The sequence below is a fragment of the Haplochromis burtoni genome, unplaced genomic scaffold (assembly GCF_018398535.1).
Source record: "Haplochromis burtoni strain Fernald_Lab_line unplaced genomic scaffold, NCSU_Asbu1 Contig_773, whole genome shotgun sequence".
Classification (NCBI taxonomy): domain Eukaryota; kingdom Metazoa; phylum Chordata; class Actinopteri; order Cichliformes; family Cichlidae; genus Haplochromis; species Haplochromis burtoni.
In genome coordinates, this window is record NW_024583134.1 from 133668 (window position 1) to 150446 (window position 16779).

Here is a 16779-nt window from a genome sequence, read left to right on the forward strand (position 1 = left end):
CTCCCGTGTTACTCCAACCCTCTGCATGTCCTCCTTCACTACATCAACAACATCCTTTGTCTGTTATCAACTGTTGCTTCTCTGCAAGGTTGAAATGTCTACGCTATCTCTAACTTTGTCCCCAAACTGCTCAACCTGAGTTGTCACTCTGATTTTTAGTAGTGTCCATTCTGGTCACTCCCAGTGAAAATCTTGGCATTTTCAATTCTGCCACCTCCAGCGAAGCCGGCTGTCTTTTCATCAGTGTCACCATCTCCAAACCACAGAGCAGGTCTCGCTATCATCTTGTAAACCTTCCCTTTGCCTTGTCACCTGACACTGAACTCAACCAACTCCACCCCACCTTACCTTCATCCTCTCTTCTTCACCTCTCCTGTGCATTGTCAGTTACTTTGGATGGTTGACCCCAGATACTTAAAACTCATTCACCGTCATTACCTCGTACGTAACATGTTCAGCTTTCCACGTGTCTCCCTTGCCCACACACGTCTTGCTTCTGCTGACTTTTGTAGTTACTGCAGTTCTGTATATCACCCTTGCTCCTGAAAAACATAACATTGAAAATCAGTTTAGTGTCGAGCTATTTCCAAGTACATCACTGTGTACACTCACCAGGCACTTTATTAGGTACACGTTGCTGGTACAAGGTACCAGAACTGTCTTTATTCTGTCTTTATTGTGTCATAGAATATTAACATCAGCTCATAATTCACCTTTCTTTCCCATTTCAAGCTCTCAGTGGGATCAAATGCATTATACAAATAATGCATTATCATGCACAATTCTGCACTTGGTTAAAACAGCTGAAATACAGAGAGAGTATCAAAACCTCGTTGTTCTGCTACACGCCACTCCCCGGACACATCTGACAAGAGCTGTGTGCGACATCCAGACACACTACCAGTCTGACATGACTCACTTGTTGGATTACTACTACTGATGCTTTAATGCTTGTAAACCCTTCATTTTAACTTTATTAATATTATTGTTATGATTGTATACTTTAAAATGATCTCAGGATTTGTGACCTCAAATTAGTTTTTTTAATTTTTTTTTTTCCAGAAAAGACACTGTATGCTGAACACTTCTGTTGGCTTTTAAGGTAAGACTGTTACCTTAATAAAAGTACTAAATATTATATGAAATACTGTTGAGGATAAAGAATAAGATCATGGATGATTTTTATATTGCTTCCTCTTTTTTAGTTAATTATTACCTTCAAAAAGGGGAATAATTACATAAACAATGAAGCAAACAAAGTCTCACTGGCTTAAAACAATATCTCAGTTATTTTCAGCAAAACATCAACATTTTGTAGAATGGAGATAGTGTGACTCTCAGCTTGTCCTAAAGACTATGTTTGAATGTTAGCCATACAATAACATTTATAGCAAGCAATAAAAGTGTCCTGTTTCCAGTACCTCACTCGGATCATCAGACGAATATGACGGTTGCAATAAAGGTTTTCTTTATATGCAGTCTACTTCAAGGTATGTTATTTTAATTTCAGTCATGTTGCTGGGGACTTATCTGTCTTTCCACATATGTAGATGCAAATGCAGAACCTTTACGTTGGCGGTAATTAGAATGTTTACTTTACCATACCTAATGTCATGTTTCTGCTGCTTCAACTCAGGTAGCTTATGCCAAAACTGGGCAGTCTTCTTGCCTCAGACTGTAGAAGCACTGAGTGGATCCTGCCTGTTGATCCGCTGCAGATTCACCTTGCCCCCAGAATGGGAGGAATTCCTGGATGATTCATGTAAAGCTATCTGGAAGAAAGGCTGGAGTAGAACTCCGGTGTTTGATTCCAGCCTCACTGGTGCAAGTGGAAGTTTAAATATCCAGCAAGGAAACCTGACTGGAATCCTGCGTGACAAAGACTGCACCACCATCTTCAACAACATGCCACCACGCCATTATGACAACTATTACTTCAGACTGCAGTGTGACAATGATTTGAAGTTTAACTTTCCTTCAAGTGTCCTCATATCCACTCAAAGTTTGTCCCCTCCTCTTGCTATTCTACACATAAAGCCACATCTTTACTACATTTTAGGTCATTATGTCATTTTTGTATTGTTCTACTTTTCAGATTCACTGCCTAAACCTACCATAACTCCATTGAACCTGGAGGTAGAAGAAGGAACTGCAGTGGCATTGACCTGCTCCGCTGTTTCTCACTGTCCCATTCTTCCTCCACTTCTGACATGGTCGCCCGCTTTAGGTGACACAGAGGAGGAAGTGGAAGCTAACCCTGCGACCTCTGTGATGAACTTCACTGCTTCTCACCTTCACAATGAACAAAAAGTTTCTTGCACTGCCGTCTATAACCGACAAGCTGGGAAAAGTGACCTTCTGTATGAAAAAATTCTGACGCTAAGTGTTCTTTGTGAGTATATTTTATCACCTTTTCTTTTATTGTTTGCATTCATACCATAACATGATTTTATTTATGGTCTGATATTATCTGATTTGGTCTTCTCCAGGATAATAAAAAACCTATAAAAGAACATCTAATCAGATGGTTTAGGTTTTTTTTTTGTATAGTTTCAAAAGTCACTCTGTTTCAATGAGCTTCAGTTTTGCCATTCAATCAAGTTCCAATCAAGCGCTACAGCTGGGATAGACCCTTGGTTACATTGTAAACATTTGGCAGGTCTCCAGAAACACAAATCCAGTTTTGCTGATGTGAAAAGACAAATGTTTATCATTCCAGTTGTAGGCTTGACACTGATTATGAGTGGCCCAAAAAATCTGTCTGTGCAGATAGATTGTGTATTAACAATTTCATATTTCTCTTACAGATCCTCCAAATAACACATCCGTTAGTTACTCTGGTCCTGTAAAAGAAGGCAGCTCAGTGACCGTGACCTGCAACACTAATGCAAATCCAGCCGTGGACAGCTACACCTGGTACAAAGTGAATGGAGATCAGGTGTCAGTGGTGGGATCTAAGAAGAGGTTTTCAGCCACAGTGTCAGAAGTTGACAGTCAGTTTTTTTGTGGAGTCAGTAACAGTTATGGAAGCCAGAATTCTTCTATCACTCAGATTGACGTACAGTGTAAGTGAGCCTGAAACAAAAAGACAGATTATAAATGTTGGATCACAGCATAGACTGAACCCATGCTTGTTTATTTTTCCAGTTTCCCCGAGGGAAACAACAGTAATCGTCGATCCCACTGGTCCAGTTCTGGAGGGCAGCTCTGTTTCTCTGATCTGTAAGAGCCGCTCTAACCCACCAGTGACCAACTACACCTGGTACAGAGATAATGAGATGGATAAGGAGCTCGGACCAGTCTTGGTCATAGACGGTGCCGACACCAGCCACAGCGGTGATTACCACTGTACAGCCAAAAATGATCTGGGAGAGGAAACGTCAGCAGCAATTCAGCTGGACATTCAGTGTGAGTTAATTTAACACAGTAAAGACATTGATTTACACCGAAAACAAACAAAACTGTATGTCTCCAGTGTGCTCACGTCCTGAACATGGCTCTACTGTATATCCAGCTGTGCTCAACCCAACATGATCTGGGGCCAAGACTTGTTAACAGGGCAACACTAGTGTCTGAGCTATGGACAGTAACACATTGTCATATTGCGTGACAACCTCAAAACCTTCTGAGTCCATCATGACTGAGCTCCACTGTGTCCACATGTGTGCCAGTGTCTGAATGTATGTGTAGCTGTTTTGTTTAATTTGTGTCCTCATCAAGCTGTAAGAGTACAGAAAAGTATGATTAAAGCCCCCCCAAAGCAAAACACAATTAATTCTATCAAAAAGGAATAATATGAATCACAATGAAAAAGAAAAAAGTATTATGCATATCAATTAATAACTTTCTGCCCTAAAACTTGCACCAGAACATCCTAATTGATATATTTTCTGAAAGGCTGAATATGCATTCCCAAACAAGTAAAAAAAAGTCTTTGAATGCAATACTAACAAGGAACATTATTTTCCTTTCAGATCCTCCTAAAAATACTTCAGTGTCTGTTGACCCTTCTGGTCCTGTGCTGGATGGCAGCTCTGTGACTCTGACTTGCACAAGCATCGCCAATCCAGCAGCGGTGAACTTCACCTGGTTCCAGGTGGCAGGAAGGAAAAAGGAAGCGGTGGGCTTTGAGCAACACTTCACCTTCAATGTGACCAAACTCTCAGATGATCAATATCATTGTGAAGCTCTTAATGTCCATGGAGCTGAATGCTCAGAGCCTGTCAGCATTGATGTCACATGTAAGACTCTTATTCTTGCTTTCATTCCTTTGAAGCCTTTATGTTTCCCCAAGAAAAGCGCCCATAAGCCTAGTTAACCCATTACCTTCTTTGTCTCAGTTGCTCCAGAGATCCTATTTTCTTCCCGCTGTGTGAAGATTTTGTCCCAGATCCGATGTACCTGTAACACTCAGGGGAACCCGCTTCCCTCCCTGGTTTGGCAGCTGGCTGGCGAGCTTGTCAATCACTCTGCTGATATCCCAATTCGGGAAGTAAATCTGGGGAGCACGAGCGTGAGGAGCATCATCACTCTGTACTACCTGGGCCAAGACATGCCCTCTCTGGTCTGTCTGAGCAGCAACTCCCTGGGGTCTGATAGTATAGCTTTCAATATATCCTCCAGTGAAACTCAGCTAGGTAAACATATCTGTAGGAAGCTTCATTTTATATTTGGCTTTTCTGTTGTGTCATTTGCATCTTTTAGTGATTGATATGACTGTTTTTTTTTTAAGTCCTCCATACTCTTTCTTTGCTGATTGGTTCTGGAGTGGGAGCACTGGGGATGCTGCTGGTTTTCATACCGCTACTGATATGCCTTTACAGGTGAGGAACACAGAACACTGGTACCAGATATTTTCAAAGTAGGTTACGATTATCATGTATAATCAAAAATGCATATAACAGACATATTTCAAGGTTCCTTTTGTAAGCTGACTAATTATAGAGCAACCACAGCTGCCACAAATCATTACTAACAAGGCAGCCTTCTGATGAAACTTTATCTGCCCACCTTGAAGCTGAAAACACACACGTGTAATACATGAATTGTGACAAAATCAAAACATTATCAGGGGGATAACGACTTTTAGAGTTTTTAACCTTGTGGCAAGGAATTTTCAAGGAGAAAGTATTTTTCCTAAAGCATATTTCAATGTAAAATCTTTAATGTGAATTAAACCTTTCACCTTTCTGTGATGGTTGCAGGAAAAGGAAGGGCAATGTTTCACTTGACAAGGGACTTGTGGATATTTCAGACTGTTTAGTCACCAATGAGGTGAGTTTATGTTGATGCATATATATGAGTTAGATGAAGAAAAAAATCCCACCTGTGGTAGAATGAGTTTGCCTCCAGCTCTTCCTGTGTACTTGCCAATGTGTTAGTGTGATTTAAACACCAAAACATATTGTCTGCGAAGGTTCTCAGTCATCCAGGTCATCGTAGTCTAAAGACCAAGTCTAAAGAGCTTGGAAAGAGGAAGAAGCTTCTCGGCTGAGAGAAGAAACGTCTTCAAGAAACTTCCAGACGTCTTTCTTTCCAAGCTCTTTAGATTCCAAAACGTATTCTGACTCTCTGAGCTAATGGTGTGTCCTGTTTGAATGATAAAATGAACGTTTTCTTGCATAGTAAATGTGAATATAGTATGCCAAAACATATGCTCTTAAAAAAACACAGTTAAAGTGAACCTCATTATTGAAATAGAAAAAAACACATCTTTTCTGTGTTACTGAAACACACTGTTGTGGTTTCTCTGTAGACTAACTCTTCAAAGGCAGATGTGATTTATGTCAATAAAGCCATTCTTGAGGCAGAAGCAGCAGAATACAAGGATGACTCTCTCCATTATGCTGATGTGGACTTTGCTCAACTTCAGGCCAGGTCAGAGGGCAAGCTCGGGGAAGGTGAGATCAAAGGCCTGGCCTCTAAGACTGGTGTGGATTCTGAGATCCATCGAGAAGCACCAAGCAATGGAGGAGATGCAAAGTAGGAAGAAACACTTGCAGATGCTCATTTTGGAAGAAAGAAAGATGCTAAGGGACTTACATGAAGGGTTGATGAGAAAGTGGTCACTTAGCTTTAGAGGAATTGACAGCAGAAGCCCAGGAGTTTGGACATTCCCTCCGGCCCTGGTTTTGATCCTCGTCTGTAAATTCTTCTCCTGTCTTACTAGTAAAAATAGCATGACGGAAAAAAAAGGCATATCTGTATGCTGAGGTTGAATCTTTAACTATATGCATATGACTAACCTTTGTCTAATTCTAAAAAAACCTTTGTGGAGTGTGTAAGAAGCAGGTACAACCTAAAACTTGTTAGGCACTTGTTTTTATTGACAACTTTGTAATGCATAATTATTATGTGATTAAAAGAGTAACTGGCCCTGCAGTCAAGTTTGCCATCAAACAACAGCTTGTGTCAAAGCAGGTTATGAAATGGAACTATGCATACAGTAAAGTACTTTAATTTCAAGACAGATATATACATTAAAAAACTCAGCAGGAAGATGGGAGCACAATTTTACAACAGCAGTCATTTCATTTTATCACTTATCCATATACACTTCCCCAACAGTCTTACATCTATGATAAAAAGATAGGTTTGTGTACTTGTGGGGACTTATTACTATACATAAAGGGAAGCTAAAATTATATCCCAGGAAGGAAAAAAGAAACAATGAGGTAATACAAGCCTTGTTCAGTATAGTTAGCCTGGCAAATATATTTCAGAACGTCCATGGCACAAACTGGCAGAGATGTCTGAATAGGATCAAAGCATTTTTAGTCAAATTTTGACCTGAGAGTACTGAGTTTCATCTTCGCTGCTGCTGCTGCTGGAGTCTCGCTGGTGGCCAGACTTTGGCTTAATGTTCACATGAGCATAGTTGACCTCCACCTCATCTTCACTGGTATCTGTCTCTGAGTCAAAGTTATATGTATATGGAGGTTTGGGTGGAAGTTCTTCGCCAATGTTCTCATAGTCCTCCTGCACTTCTTGTTCTGTCTAGATGACAAAAAGTGACAAAACGGTGTCATAATTTCTGACAGTGTCTGGATTTGATGTACAAAAATAACCCTTGTTGAAGATCATTTTCATTCTTTACTTTGCCTTAACTTAATTTTCCTTGCTACAATGATTTTTATTTGTATTTGTATATCATATACAATGAGTATATGATATACAAATACAATACAAATACAATGAAATAAGCTAATAAACTGAATGAGATACAGGGGGAAAAAGGCATTTTGAGCTTTCTTACCACTTTTGACTTCTTAGGCTTTGACACCACAGAGTACTCAGCATCCTCCTCTGAATCCCTGGGGAAAACATATAGTCATAAAAGAAGTCACGTAATAACATATCATTTAGGCTCCTTTTATATACAGAACTGAATTCTCACTTTTTTCTATTCTCAAAGAACACAGAAGCGTAGTTGAGAGAATCATTTCCCATGTTTCCACCATGTCCTTTGATTGGGTTTTGTGCAGAGGCAGCCTGAGCAAATGCAGAGAGAACTTGTCAATGAATGTAGAGTAGCAACTGAATCAGTTCATTCATGCCTTACATGAAGGATAATTAATAAGTATACTGACAGATATATATCAACAGTAAGGGACAGCATAAGCATAAGGCTGGATTAGTGGAGATAAAACTTTACAAACTACTCTTGACTTTTATTATTTTCTACAGAGCCCCTAAAGTACTGAAACATTTTAAATGGATTTGTCTTTGTTGAGCTTGCACTGATATGATTGGATCACCTGTTTGCTTTTGGGCAGATTCACAGCAGAGTAAACAGTGTTCACGTTGGATGCAGTCCTGTGGAAAAATAATGATGTTAAAAATAAAAAAATGCACATTCAGAATCAGAACCATTCAAAAGCTGAGCAGACTCTGGGTGTGCCATTCATAACTGAATGATGTTAAATGGGTGCTTTGACGAAAGAGTGAGCAGCAGCACCCAGCTCCCCTGCCAACAATGAGTCCCTTGTTCTGAGCTGGACAGTGCGAGCTGCTGCAGACTTACGTGCTGTCTGGATGACGCTGGGGTCGTTGGGCATTTGGTTGACATGGATGGTTTAGCAAGAGGTCATCTCTGCTCCTGAACGGCTCTGCCAAACCACTCTGATTCCCACTGCTCCTGCTGACTCCATTCCAGGAACCCTGATTCAGTTTACAGATGGAAATGCATCATTTTTGTTTCATTTCACTAACAATTCAAAAGATTTAACATATGAGTTAATACCAGAAAACTACTCCAGGACCACACATTTGTAGTTCTTTGTTGAATTAAATTGTTCCTTCTGCGTCTGTAAACAAAGGGGCAGAAGAGCAGTCATACAGGCCAATCACCCGAACACGTTTCTCTAATGGAAACTATTTGTTATTTACTTTGTATATTACCTGTACAAAAAGATGAGTATGCATACAATTAGAAAAATAAGACAAAGCGAGAAGACCTCCACAATCTTCATAACTGTGTCTGTGGTTAGAAGAGACAGAACATCAGTATATAGAGAGATTTGTGAACAGGTAGCACAGCAAAACAAAAAGCACCCAAAGAGCACAAACCTCCACCAAGACAGTTCAATGGGCAGTGTTACTTTTAAGGGCATAAACACATTGTGTGTATGATTTTTTTTCTTTGTTCTGTCTAAATGTACTTTTCAAATAAGGGTAACCTGACACATGTTTACTTTGAGTACACAGACATTATGCAGGAGTAGGTGATGGATAATAGGCACTGAGTTGTAAATACCTGGACATGAATAAGTTGAGCTTATTAAATAATGTAATATTGTTAAAACAAATGTTGATGGCTTGTTAACATGACCCCGCTCTACACCGCTACAAAGTTTTATATACGTATTAAAAAAAGGAAAAATATAATTTAAATGTATTATTATATAAAAACAATGCATAGTAGAGATAAAGGTCAATGCCTTTGGAATTCACTCACCGTCAAATAGCTTGATTGGCTCAGATGATCTTTCACCAATTTCGTTTTTTGCGACGCAGTAGTACTCCCCAGGCTGGTCTGATCTCACAAAAATATCCGTACCGTTTGCTACATTTTTGTTCTCTTTTTTGTTTATCCTCTGGTACCATGAATATTGCGTGACTTCAGGATAGCACTGACTGATGCACCTCAGTTTCACTCCTGTCAGTTCATCATGCTGCTCTTCCTTTTCTTTTTCAATCTTTGTGAATTTTGGACCATCTAAACAGAGGAACAGAGAAGAAAAGGAAACGCAAAATAATGATTTCAAAAAAAGACAGAATAGCTAAATATGGAAAGTTTTAAAATGACAATGTACAGTTGCTCTATTCAAAGCTGTTTCATGTAGAGTTAGAAATGTTCCTTTCTCATATCCCTTAGTTGCTGGTCCAAAGTGCACATGCGGCACAATCTGAATGACCTTTCTAAAGCATTTTACTTGTCCCAGAATGAAAAACTAAAACCAGTAAAATCAACCACTTGTTAGAGTCCACGTCATATTTGAAGTTTAGATGAAATGAGTAAATAATTACAAAGCAAAGTATTAGACGTGTGGATACTCTGTTGTTGGTGAGAAACGATGACTGAAATATTCAAGTGTACTCACGCTTAACTTTAACTTCAACTTGCACTGATTTCCCCGTTCCAATTTTATTTGTGGCCGTACAGCGGTACTTCCCGCTGTCAGAGACACTGGCAGAATCCACAATGAACGGTGTCCCAGTGCTTATAGTGCTTTCCATCATCCCATCGATCATCTTCATCCAGGTGAAGGAGCTTACTGATGGGTACGAGTTGGCACTGCAATCCAGTGTTAATGACTCATTCTCTTTTACAATAAGACCAGGATGACCTGTTATTTTCACCTCTCTGGGGCTATCTGCATTTAACGCAAATTATAAACAAAGAAATGAGATGATGTTTTTATTTGTTTCTTTTTAATCACAAGATCTTTCTGTAAAATCATAACCTTAATATTTAAATTATTTACAACTCAAATTCTATTATAGCTGAAATTCAGCAGTAAAATAATCTAATCTGTTAATCAAGAAAAACAACAGTAGTTAATATATTGCAACAATGCCTCATGTTTCTTGAACCTTGAACACTGTTTCCTGAGCTGATGATGTGTCTTTTGTAAAAAAAACAAAAAATAGGAGCTTGAAAGTATGGAACAGCTAAACTTTACTGCCTAAGGAATTGTACTAAAACCACATTTCAGTTTAAGATATTGTCTAGTTATTAGATGATTGAATATTATCAGAATATAATTGTGTTGGATGTAACATATATATGACAAAGACATGCATCACTCAATTGCTTACAATTCACCACCAGTTGCTTTTTTGAGCTCCACTGGTTTCCTTCGCTGTTTGAGGCCTTGCAGGTGTAAAAGCCTGCGTCTGTTGAATTTGCCTTAAATTTGTAGGAGTTGTCTAAAATTAAACTCCATTCTGGAGTCTGAGAATTTGATTTAGAATATCTTGCCAGAGTGAAAGTTGGCAGTGGGAAACTTTCAGCAGTGCAGTTGACTTCGACAGGGTCGCCTTCAGTGACCAACTCAGTCATGTACAGATTGGTATGATTGGGAGGAACTGTGGAGAGGAAGCACCTGTGAGCATCATTTTTAACATGCTGAATGATATTACAAGATCAGTCCTTAAACAGAATGTCAGCTCTATGCTGAACCAGCATTCACTAAATGTTTTTATTTTCTTTGTATAAAAGTTGCAGTTTAAGTCAAATTTGAGCTTTTACTTGGGTTAAAATATCTAATTTGACACAGACTAGTTTGCTTGACAGTTAACATACTAATTAATTATCATTAGGCAAGTGCAGCTTCATCTAACGCTATGCTACAACAGTAATAATCACATTAATCTGAAAAAGCATGTATGCATTTTTTTCTCTGTGATGGTACTGATTGATAAAGGGAATCAGTTTTAAAACAAAGTGCAGAGAAACTTTAATATGTCAGCAGAGTACTTACACAATACGTCTATGCACACTGGCTTACTAGTGTCCCCTGTGTCAATGCTGTTGCTCGCGTTGCATATGTAACATCCTTCATTTGCTCTTTTTACTTTTTCTAAGTGAAGAGTTGCTATGACAACCATGAGCATCTTCTTCTGGGGGATGTCAGTCTGCTTATAATGGAACCAGGAATAGCTTGAAGGGTCTGGATATGCATCAGTTAAACAAGTGAATTTTGCGGTTGTATTAATTTTCACTCTTGTTTGATGGATAGAAATGTTAGTTTTCCTTGGTTTGTCTGGAAAACAGTAAATAACTTTCAGAATACTTTTGATACTGAAACAGTCAATACAGCATCAACACTAATTTATTTTTATTTTCTCTGTTATGTTCATAAACATATGGAACTCAGAGGTTTAAAACTTACATTGAACCGTAAGTTGAAGAGTTTTTGATCCAGAGCCCACAGTGTTCTTGGCACTACATGTGTATTTACCTCTGTCTTCTGGCTGTATGTTTTCAACAACAATTCTCTGTTTTGAATCAATATGTGTTTTGTCTTTCTGCCAAGTAAAAGAGTCTGGTGGTGGGTTGCTTCTCTTTACAGAACATGTAAAAATGACTTTATCTCCTTGTATAATCGTTTTTGGACTTCTTCCAGACTTCTGTGAAATCTCTATGTCAACATCAGGGGCATCTATAACAGAAGGTTAAGGTTAAGGTTCTTTATTTGTCACATGCATAGTTATACAAGTATAACACACAGTGAAATGTAGCCTGACACGCTCCTCGACATGTGCAAAAAAATTGGGGGGGGTGTAGAGGAAAAACATTATATATATATATATATGTAGTATATACATTGGGTGCAGTAGTAGCAGTAGCTACTGTCAGTGTTTGGTAAAGTTGATTCATTGTAATAATCAGCGCTGAAAATACTGGGCTGATGAATCAGAACTAAAAAAATGCTAAAATACAGGATTCTCATAAAAAATAAAGGCTTATGCCAAATACAACGACAATATCTTAAACTGCACCAACATAAGTTTAAACCACTGAGATACAAACCCATTAAAAGGCATTCAGACATTTGCTAAAAAATTATAAGAATAGATCAATATAATTAATGTGAAACAATACTCACAAATAACCCCGACAGTCACCACTAATTCTTTACTCCCATATTTGTTTACAGCTTTACAGATATATGATCCATTCTGTGATGCAGTAATTGATGAGATCATCCAATTGGCCTTTGAGTCAAGATCTCGACCATCTTTAGTCCATGTAAAAGTGGGCTCAGGTTGTCCTTTAGCAGAGCAAGTGAAACTGACAGACTCTCCTTCCTTTACAATGTTAGAGCTTATATTTGCAGACATGTCTTTGGGAGCATCTGTTCAAAAGGCAAATCAATACAGATTAGCAAATAGTGTGCATACAGGTACACCGTGTGTTGATTGTTTACACAAATGAAATAGACAGAATAGAACAAGTATTGGATTTCAGATACATCCATATATTTACAAATGCAGCAAGGTGAAAATAGCTAATCACATTTATTACAACGCAGGTGTCACACTGTACCAATTCAGGTTTTCTGAAATGAGTTAGAAAAAACAGAAACACACTACTTTTCTATTTTTCATCTTGCAGCAGAACAAGATCATTTTCTGGTGGCAGATCTGTTTAAATCAATTTTTTTTATCACTTTCTTCTAATCTGACTCTGACACAGTAGTAACAGATGTTTCACAGATTCATTGTTATCAGAGAAATAATGGCAGCTAACAAAATGTTCAAATTTGTATTATTTAATAATCTAATTTTTGTAATAAAGTAATGTAATAATTTTACTCCCTTAGTCCTCAGACTCTTTAACATCATTCATATCTTTTACAAAAGTAGTAATTAGGTCCACACTTCAGTAGAAACTACATTAATAAACTTTCAGTTATGAACTTACATCCTACAGTGAGGCTGATATTCCGAATCAAACATGGATCTGTATTGTTCTCTGTTTGGCATGAAAACATCCTCCCATCATCCTCCCAAGTGACTTTAAAACTCAGTGTGGTCTTTTTAGGGTTCTCTGGTTTGCTTTGGGAAAGTGATGCCGAAGGACCTTCAATTTTTAGGCCTGAAGTACAGGAGCTTAATGTGGAGCATGTAAGTGTTACATTGCCATTTTCAGTCACGTTTTTTGGTTCCTCAAAAGTGAGCAGACATGGATTTTCTGCAAATGTAAAGGTAGAGACAACAGGAATGTGATAAAATCTAAAAGTATAGCATACAAGCCCTACAAATATGTTTGTTTTAGGAACAAATAATATAAGGCTGCTCCCTGAAGATTTAAAAAACGGTTGCAGGATCATACATTGATGTTACTAGCTTAGTTAAAACTCATGAGGATTGGAATATCAGGTGTTAGCTAAATATGGCTAGTATGCATATAGCTGTATTGTTTATCTGTACTATGTTCCATTAAATGAAACCTAAGGGATCGCTTTACTTATATTTCCAAGGGGAATGCAAATAAGGTGCCGAAAATGGAGTTCTCACACAAGAAATCGTTCATTATTATCATCTTAATGAAATAAAATATGTGAAATGACTTTTTTCTGACCAAATTTTATGTATGAATTCTATGTTGCAATTTCTTCAGTTTAAAAAAGGCATTGGTTTTTTTTTTTATCTATCAAATTATTTTAACCAATCAGATTTTTTCTGTAACCACAGCAGCTCAGTTCAGTGTTTTGTACTCTAAAATATAAAACATGAAAACAGTATATCTTTCAGCACTCTGATCTTTGCTCTTACCTGTGACTGTGAGGTTCGTAAATGGTTGTGTAGTCCAAATATCACTTGAAGATGTTCCTACATATCTAAAAGAATAGTTTCCAGTGTCAGTTTTATTCAGGTCGCGAATTAATATACTACACAGTGAGGAAGGAGGATTTTTCCAACTTCTAGATGGAGAGCCGACATATTCCACCCTTTTTGCAAAGTGTGCATTGACAGGATGTTTTGACTCAGAAGAACTGAAAATAGTAGTGGCACTAAAACTGCCATTTATCCAAACTGCATCCTTCATCCAAAACCAGGACGCCGGACCATCACTGACAGATTTTATGATTTGACATTTGATTTCAATGCAGGACCCCTCTGTAGCTGTCAAGTTAGAGTCTTGTAATTTGAAGGGATTTTCAGGATGAATTTCACAAGAAAACCCTATAGCGATGACAAAAACCAGTGAGAAAGTTCGTTAATAAATGTGACCCTAATCAGATGTTAAAAGGAAACAATGCACTAATTATGGAGTAATGAAACACCTACTTTGTATTAGAAACAGCAAAATCAACCACCAAAGGGTGTGACCTGTCATTATCACATAGAACTAAAGCTTGATTTCTGCAACAAAAAACAAAGAATATTTTTTTATGGGACTGAGTCATACTGTAAGCTTTACAACTTATAACAAGGTAGCTTTTTGTTTTCAGTGCAAATACGTGACTGTCAGGATTTTCCTTCTTCCTGTTTGCTACAGCTTTCAGAAAGCTGTTGCTTCTTGAAACCTTATAGTTAATTAAATGGTTACACTTGGGTCATTTTTTCACACATCTACAGCAGTGCAATTTAAATTTTGTTCTTTGGAGAAAAAAAATTGTTTTTAACGCATCACTATAGTGCTGTTGGTTTATTGATAGAGTACTTTTGCGTCACTTATGCATTTAACAATTCATTACACACACATAAGAAGAAAGAAGAATGAAAGAATACTTTGTTCTGTGGATATAAGGGTAATGTTTCAAAGGAAAACTGGAATCCAGATCAGAAATAATTCAACTCAAAACTTCAGGTTTTCTATAAAAAAAAAGAGACAATAACCATTGCAGCGGTGATGAATCAGTACAGACAGAGATTACATACTTACTGACAACTTGAAATAGGCAGTAAAAGGAACAAGGAAGAGGTTTTCAGAACAAAGCTTATTCTTACCTTAGAGGATCCAGTTAGGGTATGTAGAATGCATGACCCCTCCTAAAGTAGCAAAAAGGAAGTTTTCACAGTTGACTTAAAACCTTGAATATATTTGCATGCCCAGTCAAGCTAGAGGAGAATCTGAAGATGAAGTTTTCAACAAGCTTGTTACAGTACACATTCAGTTCCTCCCACTTCATCTATTTAAAGCATGGTTATTAAAAGTGAAAGCTTCTGTTTTGTGAGTATTTACAGTGGCTTGCAAAAGTATTCGGCCCCCTTGAACTTTTCCACATTTTGTCACATTACAGCCACAAACATGAATCAATTTTATTGAAATTCCACGTGAAAGACCAATACAAAGTGGTGCACACGTGAGAAGTGGAACAAAAATCATACATGATTCCAAACATTTTTTACAAATAAATAACTTCTCAAGTGTACACCACTGCATTGACAAGCACAGAGAATCTTAAAGTGCTTGGCATTTATTTGCAGAATTTATGCTCACATGGTGTTAACACTGTACTTTTGTATTATAAATGAAAAATATACACTTTTGAACATTACATGAAGAAAAAAAAATTGACTTCATTTCCCCTTTGCATGAGCAGCCGCTAGTATGTTTTGAGCATCAGCTGCCATCTCATCAATAGCACTGTTTAAAGCCTGCAGCATAGCAGCAAAGGAGCGGCTGACCGAACGAGCATTTCTAGGCATCGCCATCTCCAGCAGCTTCGACGAAACAGTGGCCAAGTCCTTCTCTGCTGCCGCCAACCTCCTTTTCACTTCACCCTTGCTAACCTCTACTGACAACACACAGTTTCGTAACTCTTTGAGTTTTGTAGGTTCCATGCCTCGCTGTCGGGCTAATCGCTCCACGGACTCATTATCCAGGCAAAGAGATAACCGTGCTTTGGTCAAGATTCGCACTCCTATACTTGAATCCACCATAGATGCAACAAGGGGAACAGGAATTGCGGATACCCCACCTGACAGTGAGGCAGCTGCCCATACTAGTGCTTTAAATGCTTCCTTTTTTTGAGTGACCAGAGCTGAGGTGAGTGTTGGTAGAGCTAAGACAAGGGCGTGTGCCTTGATCTCTGGAAGATCATTACTCATATCTGCTAACAGAGTAGGGAAGTCAAACCTCTCCAGGGTGGCAGGTGCAACCAGGTAGACTTTAGGCTGTGCCATACCCTTTGATTTCAGCACTTCCAGACTGGCTTTCTTTTTTTCTTCCAGGATCTTTTCTGAATCTTTAACTGAAGCTAAGAGAATGAAATACACAGTTTGTCGCTGCAGGGAAAGGGCCTCCAAGAAAACATCTACACTGTTGGGTTGGACTGTCTGTGTGGATGTCATAAAGACTGCATTGTAGCGCAGGAACTTGTATCTATCCATGTATCCCTCTGGTTCAAATGGAGATATGTCTGGAACAGGTGGCAGGTCCCACAGGCGAAAGTCAGGGTGTTTGGGGTCAGGGTAGCCTGCTAAACCATCTGGAGGAACAGAGGCTGGAGAAGGAGCTGCTCCATCATCGCCAGCCCCAAGACCACGGAGGGAGTTCATGAAGGAAGCTTTTTCTTCCCCACGGTCCCCCACCACACCCAAATTGATCCTGCTGATAAGGAGGTCTTCCACTGCATCCTTAACATCTGATAACCTATTGCTCTCAATAGATTCCTTAAGGGTTTCAAGGAGGTTTAGGCCTCTGAAGACATCAGCCATCGCTAAGGAAAGACAAAAAGTACAATTATTTAAAAAGGCCTTAAAAATGTTTGGGATAGAAAGTTAATGTAAATAAAAAAACAAAACAACACCCCCCCCCCT

General features: G+C 38.5%; 3 protein-coding genes across 8 annotated transcripts in view; 1 reads left to right on the plus strand and 2 right to left on the minus strand.

Annotated features, from left to right (window-relative positions):
• The first annotated feature begins 105 nt into the window (after nt 1–105).
• Nucleotides 106–5986, plus strand: LOC102313753 (myelin-associated glycoprotein). Of its 3 annotated transcripts, XM_014330323.2 has the most exons (12): nt 106–953; nt 1063–1102; nt 1419–1490; nt 1637–2002; nt 2096–2392; nt 2808–3065; nt 3148–3408; nt 3975–4241; nt 4341–4637; nt 4733–4823; nt 5205–5274; nt 5756–5986. In XM_014330323.2, exons 3-12 carry the CDS (start codon nt 1445–1447, stop codon nt 5984–5986), a joined length of 2184 nt encoding a protein of 727 aa, XP_014185809.1. In that variant the 5' UTR covers nt 106–953; nt 1063–1102; nt 1419–1444. The 3 variants fall into 3 exon arrangements, with proteins under 3 accessions (XP_014185809.1, XP_014185807.1, XP_042071535.1); XM_014330321.2 differs by having other exon boundaries at nt 1419–2002; XM_042215601.1 differs by lacking the exons at nt 106–953; nt 1063–1102 and having other exon boundaries at nt 1117–2002.
• Nucleotides 5987–6679: 693 nt separating this feature from the next.
• si:dkey-24p1.1 (uncharacterized protein LOC556718 homolog) lies at nt 6680–15264 on the minus strand. 4 transcript variants are annotated; one of them, XM_042215599.1, is made up of 18 exons: nt 14965–15264; nt 14746–14829; nt 14302–14376; nt 13786–14196; nt 12932–13201; nt 12114–12362; nt 11397–11666; nt 10986–11267; nt 10321–10590; nt 9603–9875; nt 8957–9217; nt 8401–8479; nt 8243–8306; nt 8024–8160; nt 7758–7815; nt 7397–7491; nt 7256–7313; nt 6680–6996 (listed from the first exon to the last, which is right to left on the minus strand). In XM_042215599.1, the coding sequence occupies exons 3-18, from the start codon at nt 14348–14350 to the stop codon at nt 6778–6780; spliced, it is 3045 nt and encodes a 1014-aa protein (XP_042071533.1). In that variant the 5' UTR covers nt 14351–14376; nt 14746–14829; nt 14965–15264; the 3' UTR covers nt 6680–6777. The 4 variants fall into 4 exon arrangements, with proteins under 4 accessions (XP_042071533.1, XP_005950371.1, XP_042071532.1 ...); XM_005950309.3 differs by lacking the exon at nt 14746–14829; XM_042215598.1 differs by having other exon boundaries at nt 14302–14829.
• A 38-nt stretch (nt 15265–15302) lies between these two features.
• irgq2 (immunity-related GTPase family, q2) overlaps nt 15303–16779 on the minus strand; it is a 2079-nt gene continuing 602 nt past the window's right edge. Inside the window, exon 2 of the mRNA XM_005950315.2 lies at nt 15303–16679. Coding sequence (XP_005950377.1) covers nt 15538–16677 — 1140 coding nt within the window. The 5' untranslated portion in view covers nt 16678–16679 and the 3' untranslated portion in view covers nt 15303–15537. The remainder of the gene's footprint in view (nt 16680–16779) is intronic.

Bases quoted from the DNA above. Each gene is read 5' to 3' on its own strand.
- LOC102313753 (XM_014330321.2), top strand. From the start codon at position 1,474: ATGCAGTCTACTTCAAGGTATGTTATTTTAATTTCAGTCATGTTGCTG. The intron at 2,393-2,807 runs GTGAGTATATTT...TTTCTCTTACAG, and splicing joins TCTGACGCTAAGTGTTCTTT to ATCCTCCAAATAACACATCC. The intron at 4,824-5,204 runs GTGAGGAACACA...TGATGGTTGCAG, and splicing joins CTACTGATATGCCTTTACAG to GAAAAGGAAGGGCAATGTTT.
- si:dkey-24p1.1 (XM_005950309.3), bottom strand. From the start codon at position 14,350: ATGACAGGTCACACCCTTTGGTGGTTGATTTTGCTGTTTCTAATACAA. The intron at 9,218-9,602 runs GTGAGTACACTT...TCCTCTGTTTAG, and splicing joins AGTTGAAGTTAAAGTTAAGC to ATGGTCCAAAATTCACAAAG. The intron at 7,492-7,757 runs GTGATCCAATCA...GCATTTGCTCAG, and splicing joins ATCTGCCCAAAAGCAAACAG to GCTGCCTCTGCACAAAACCC.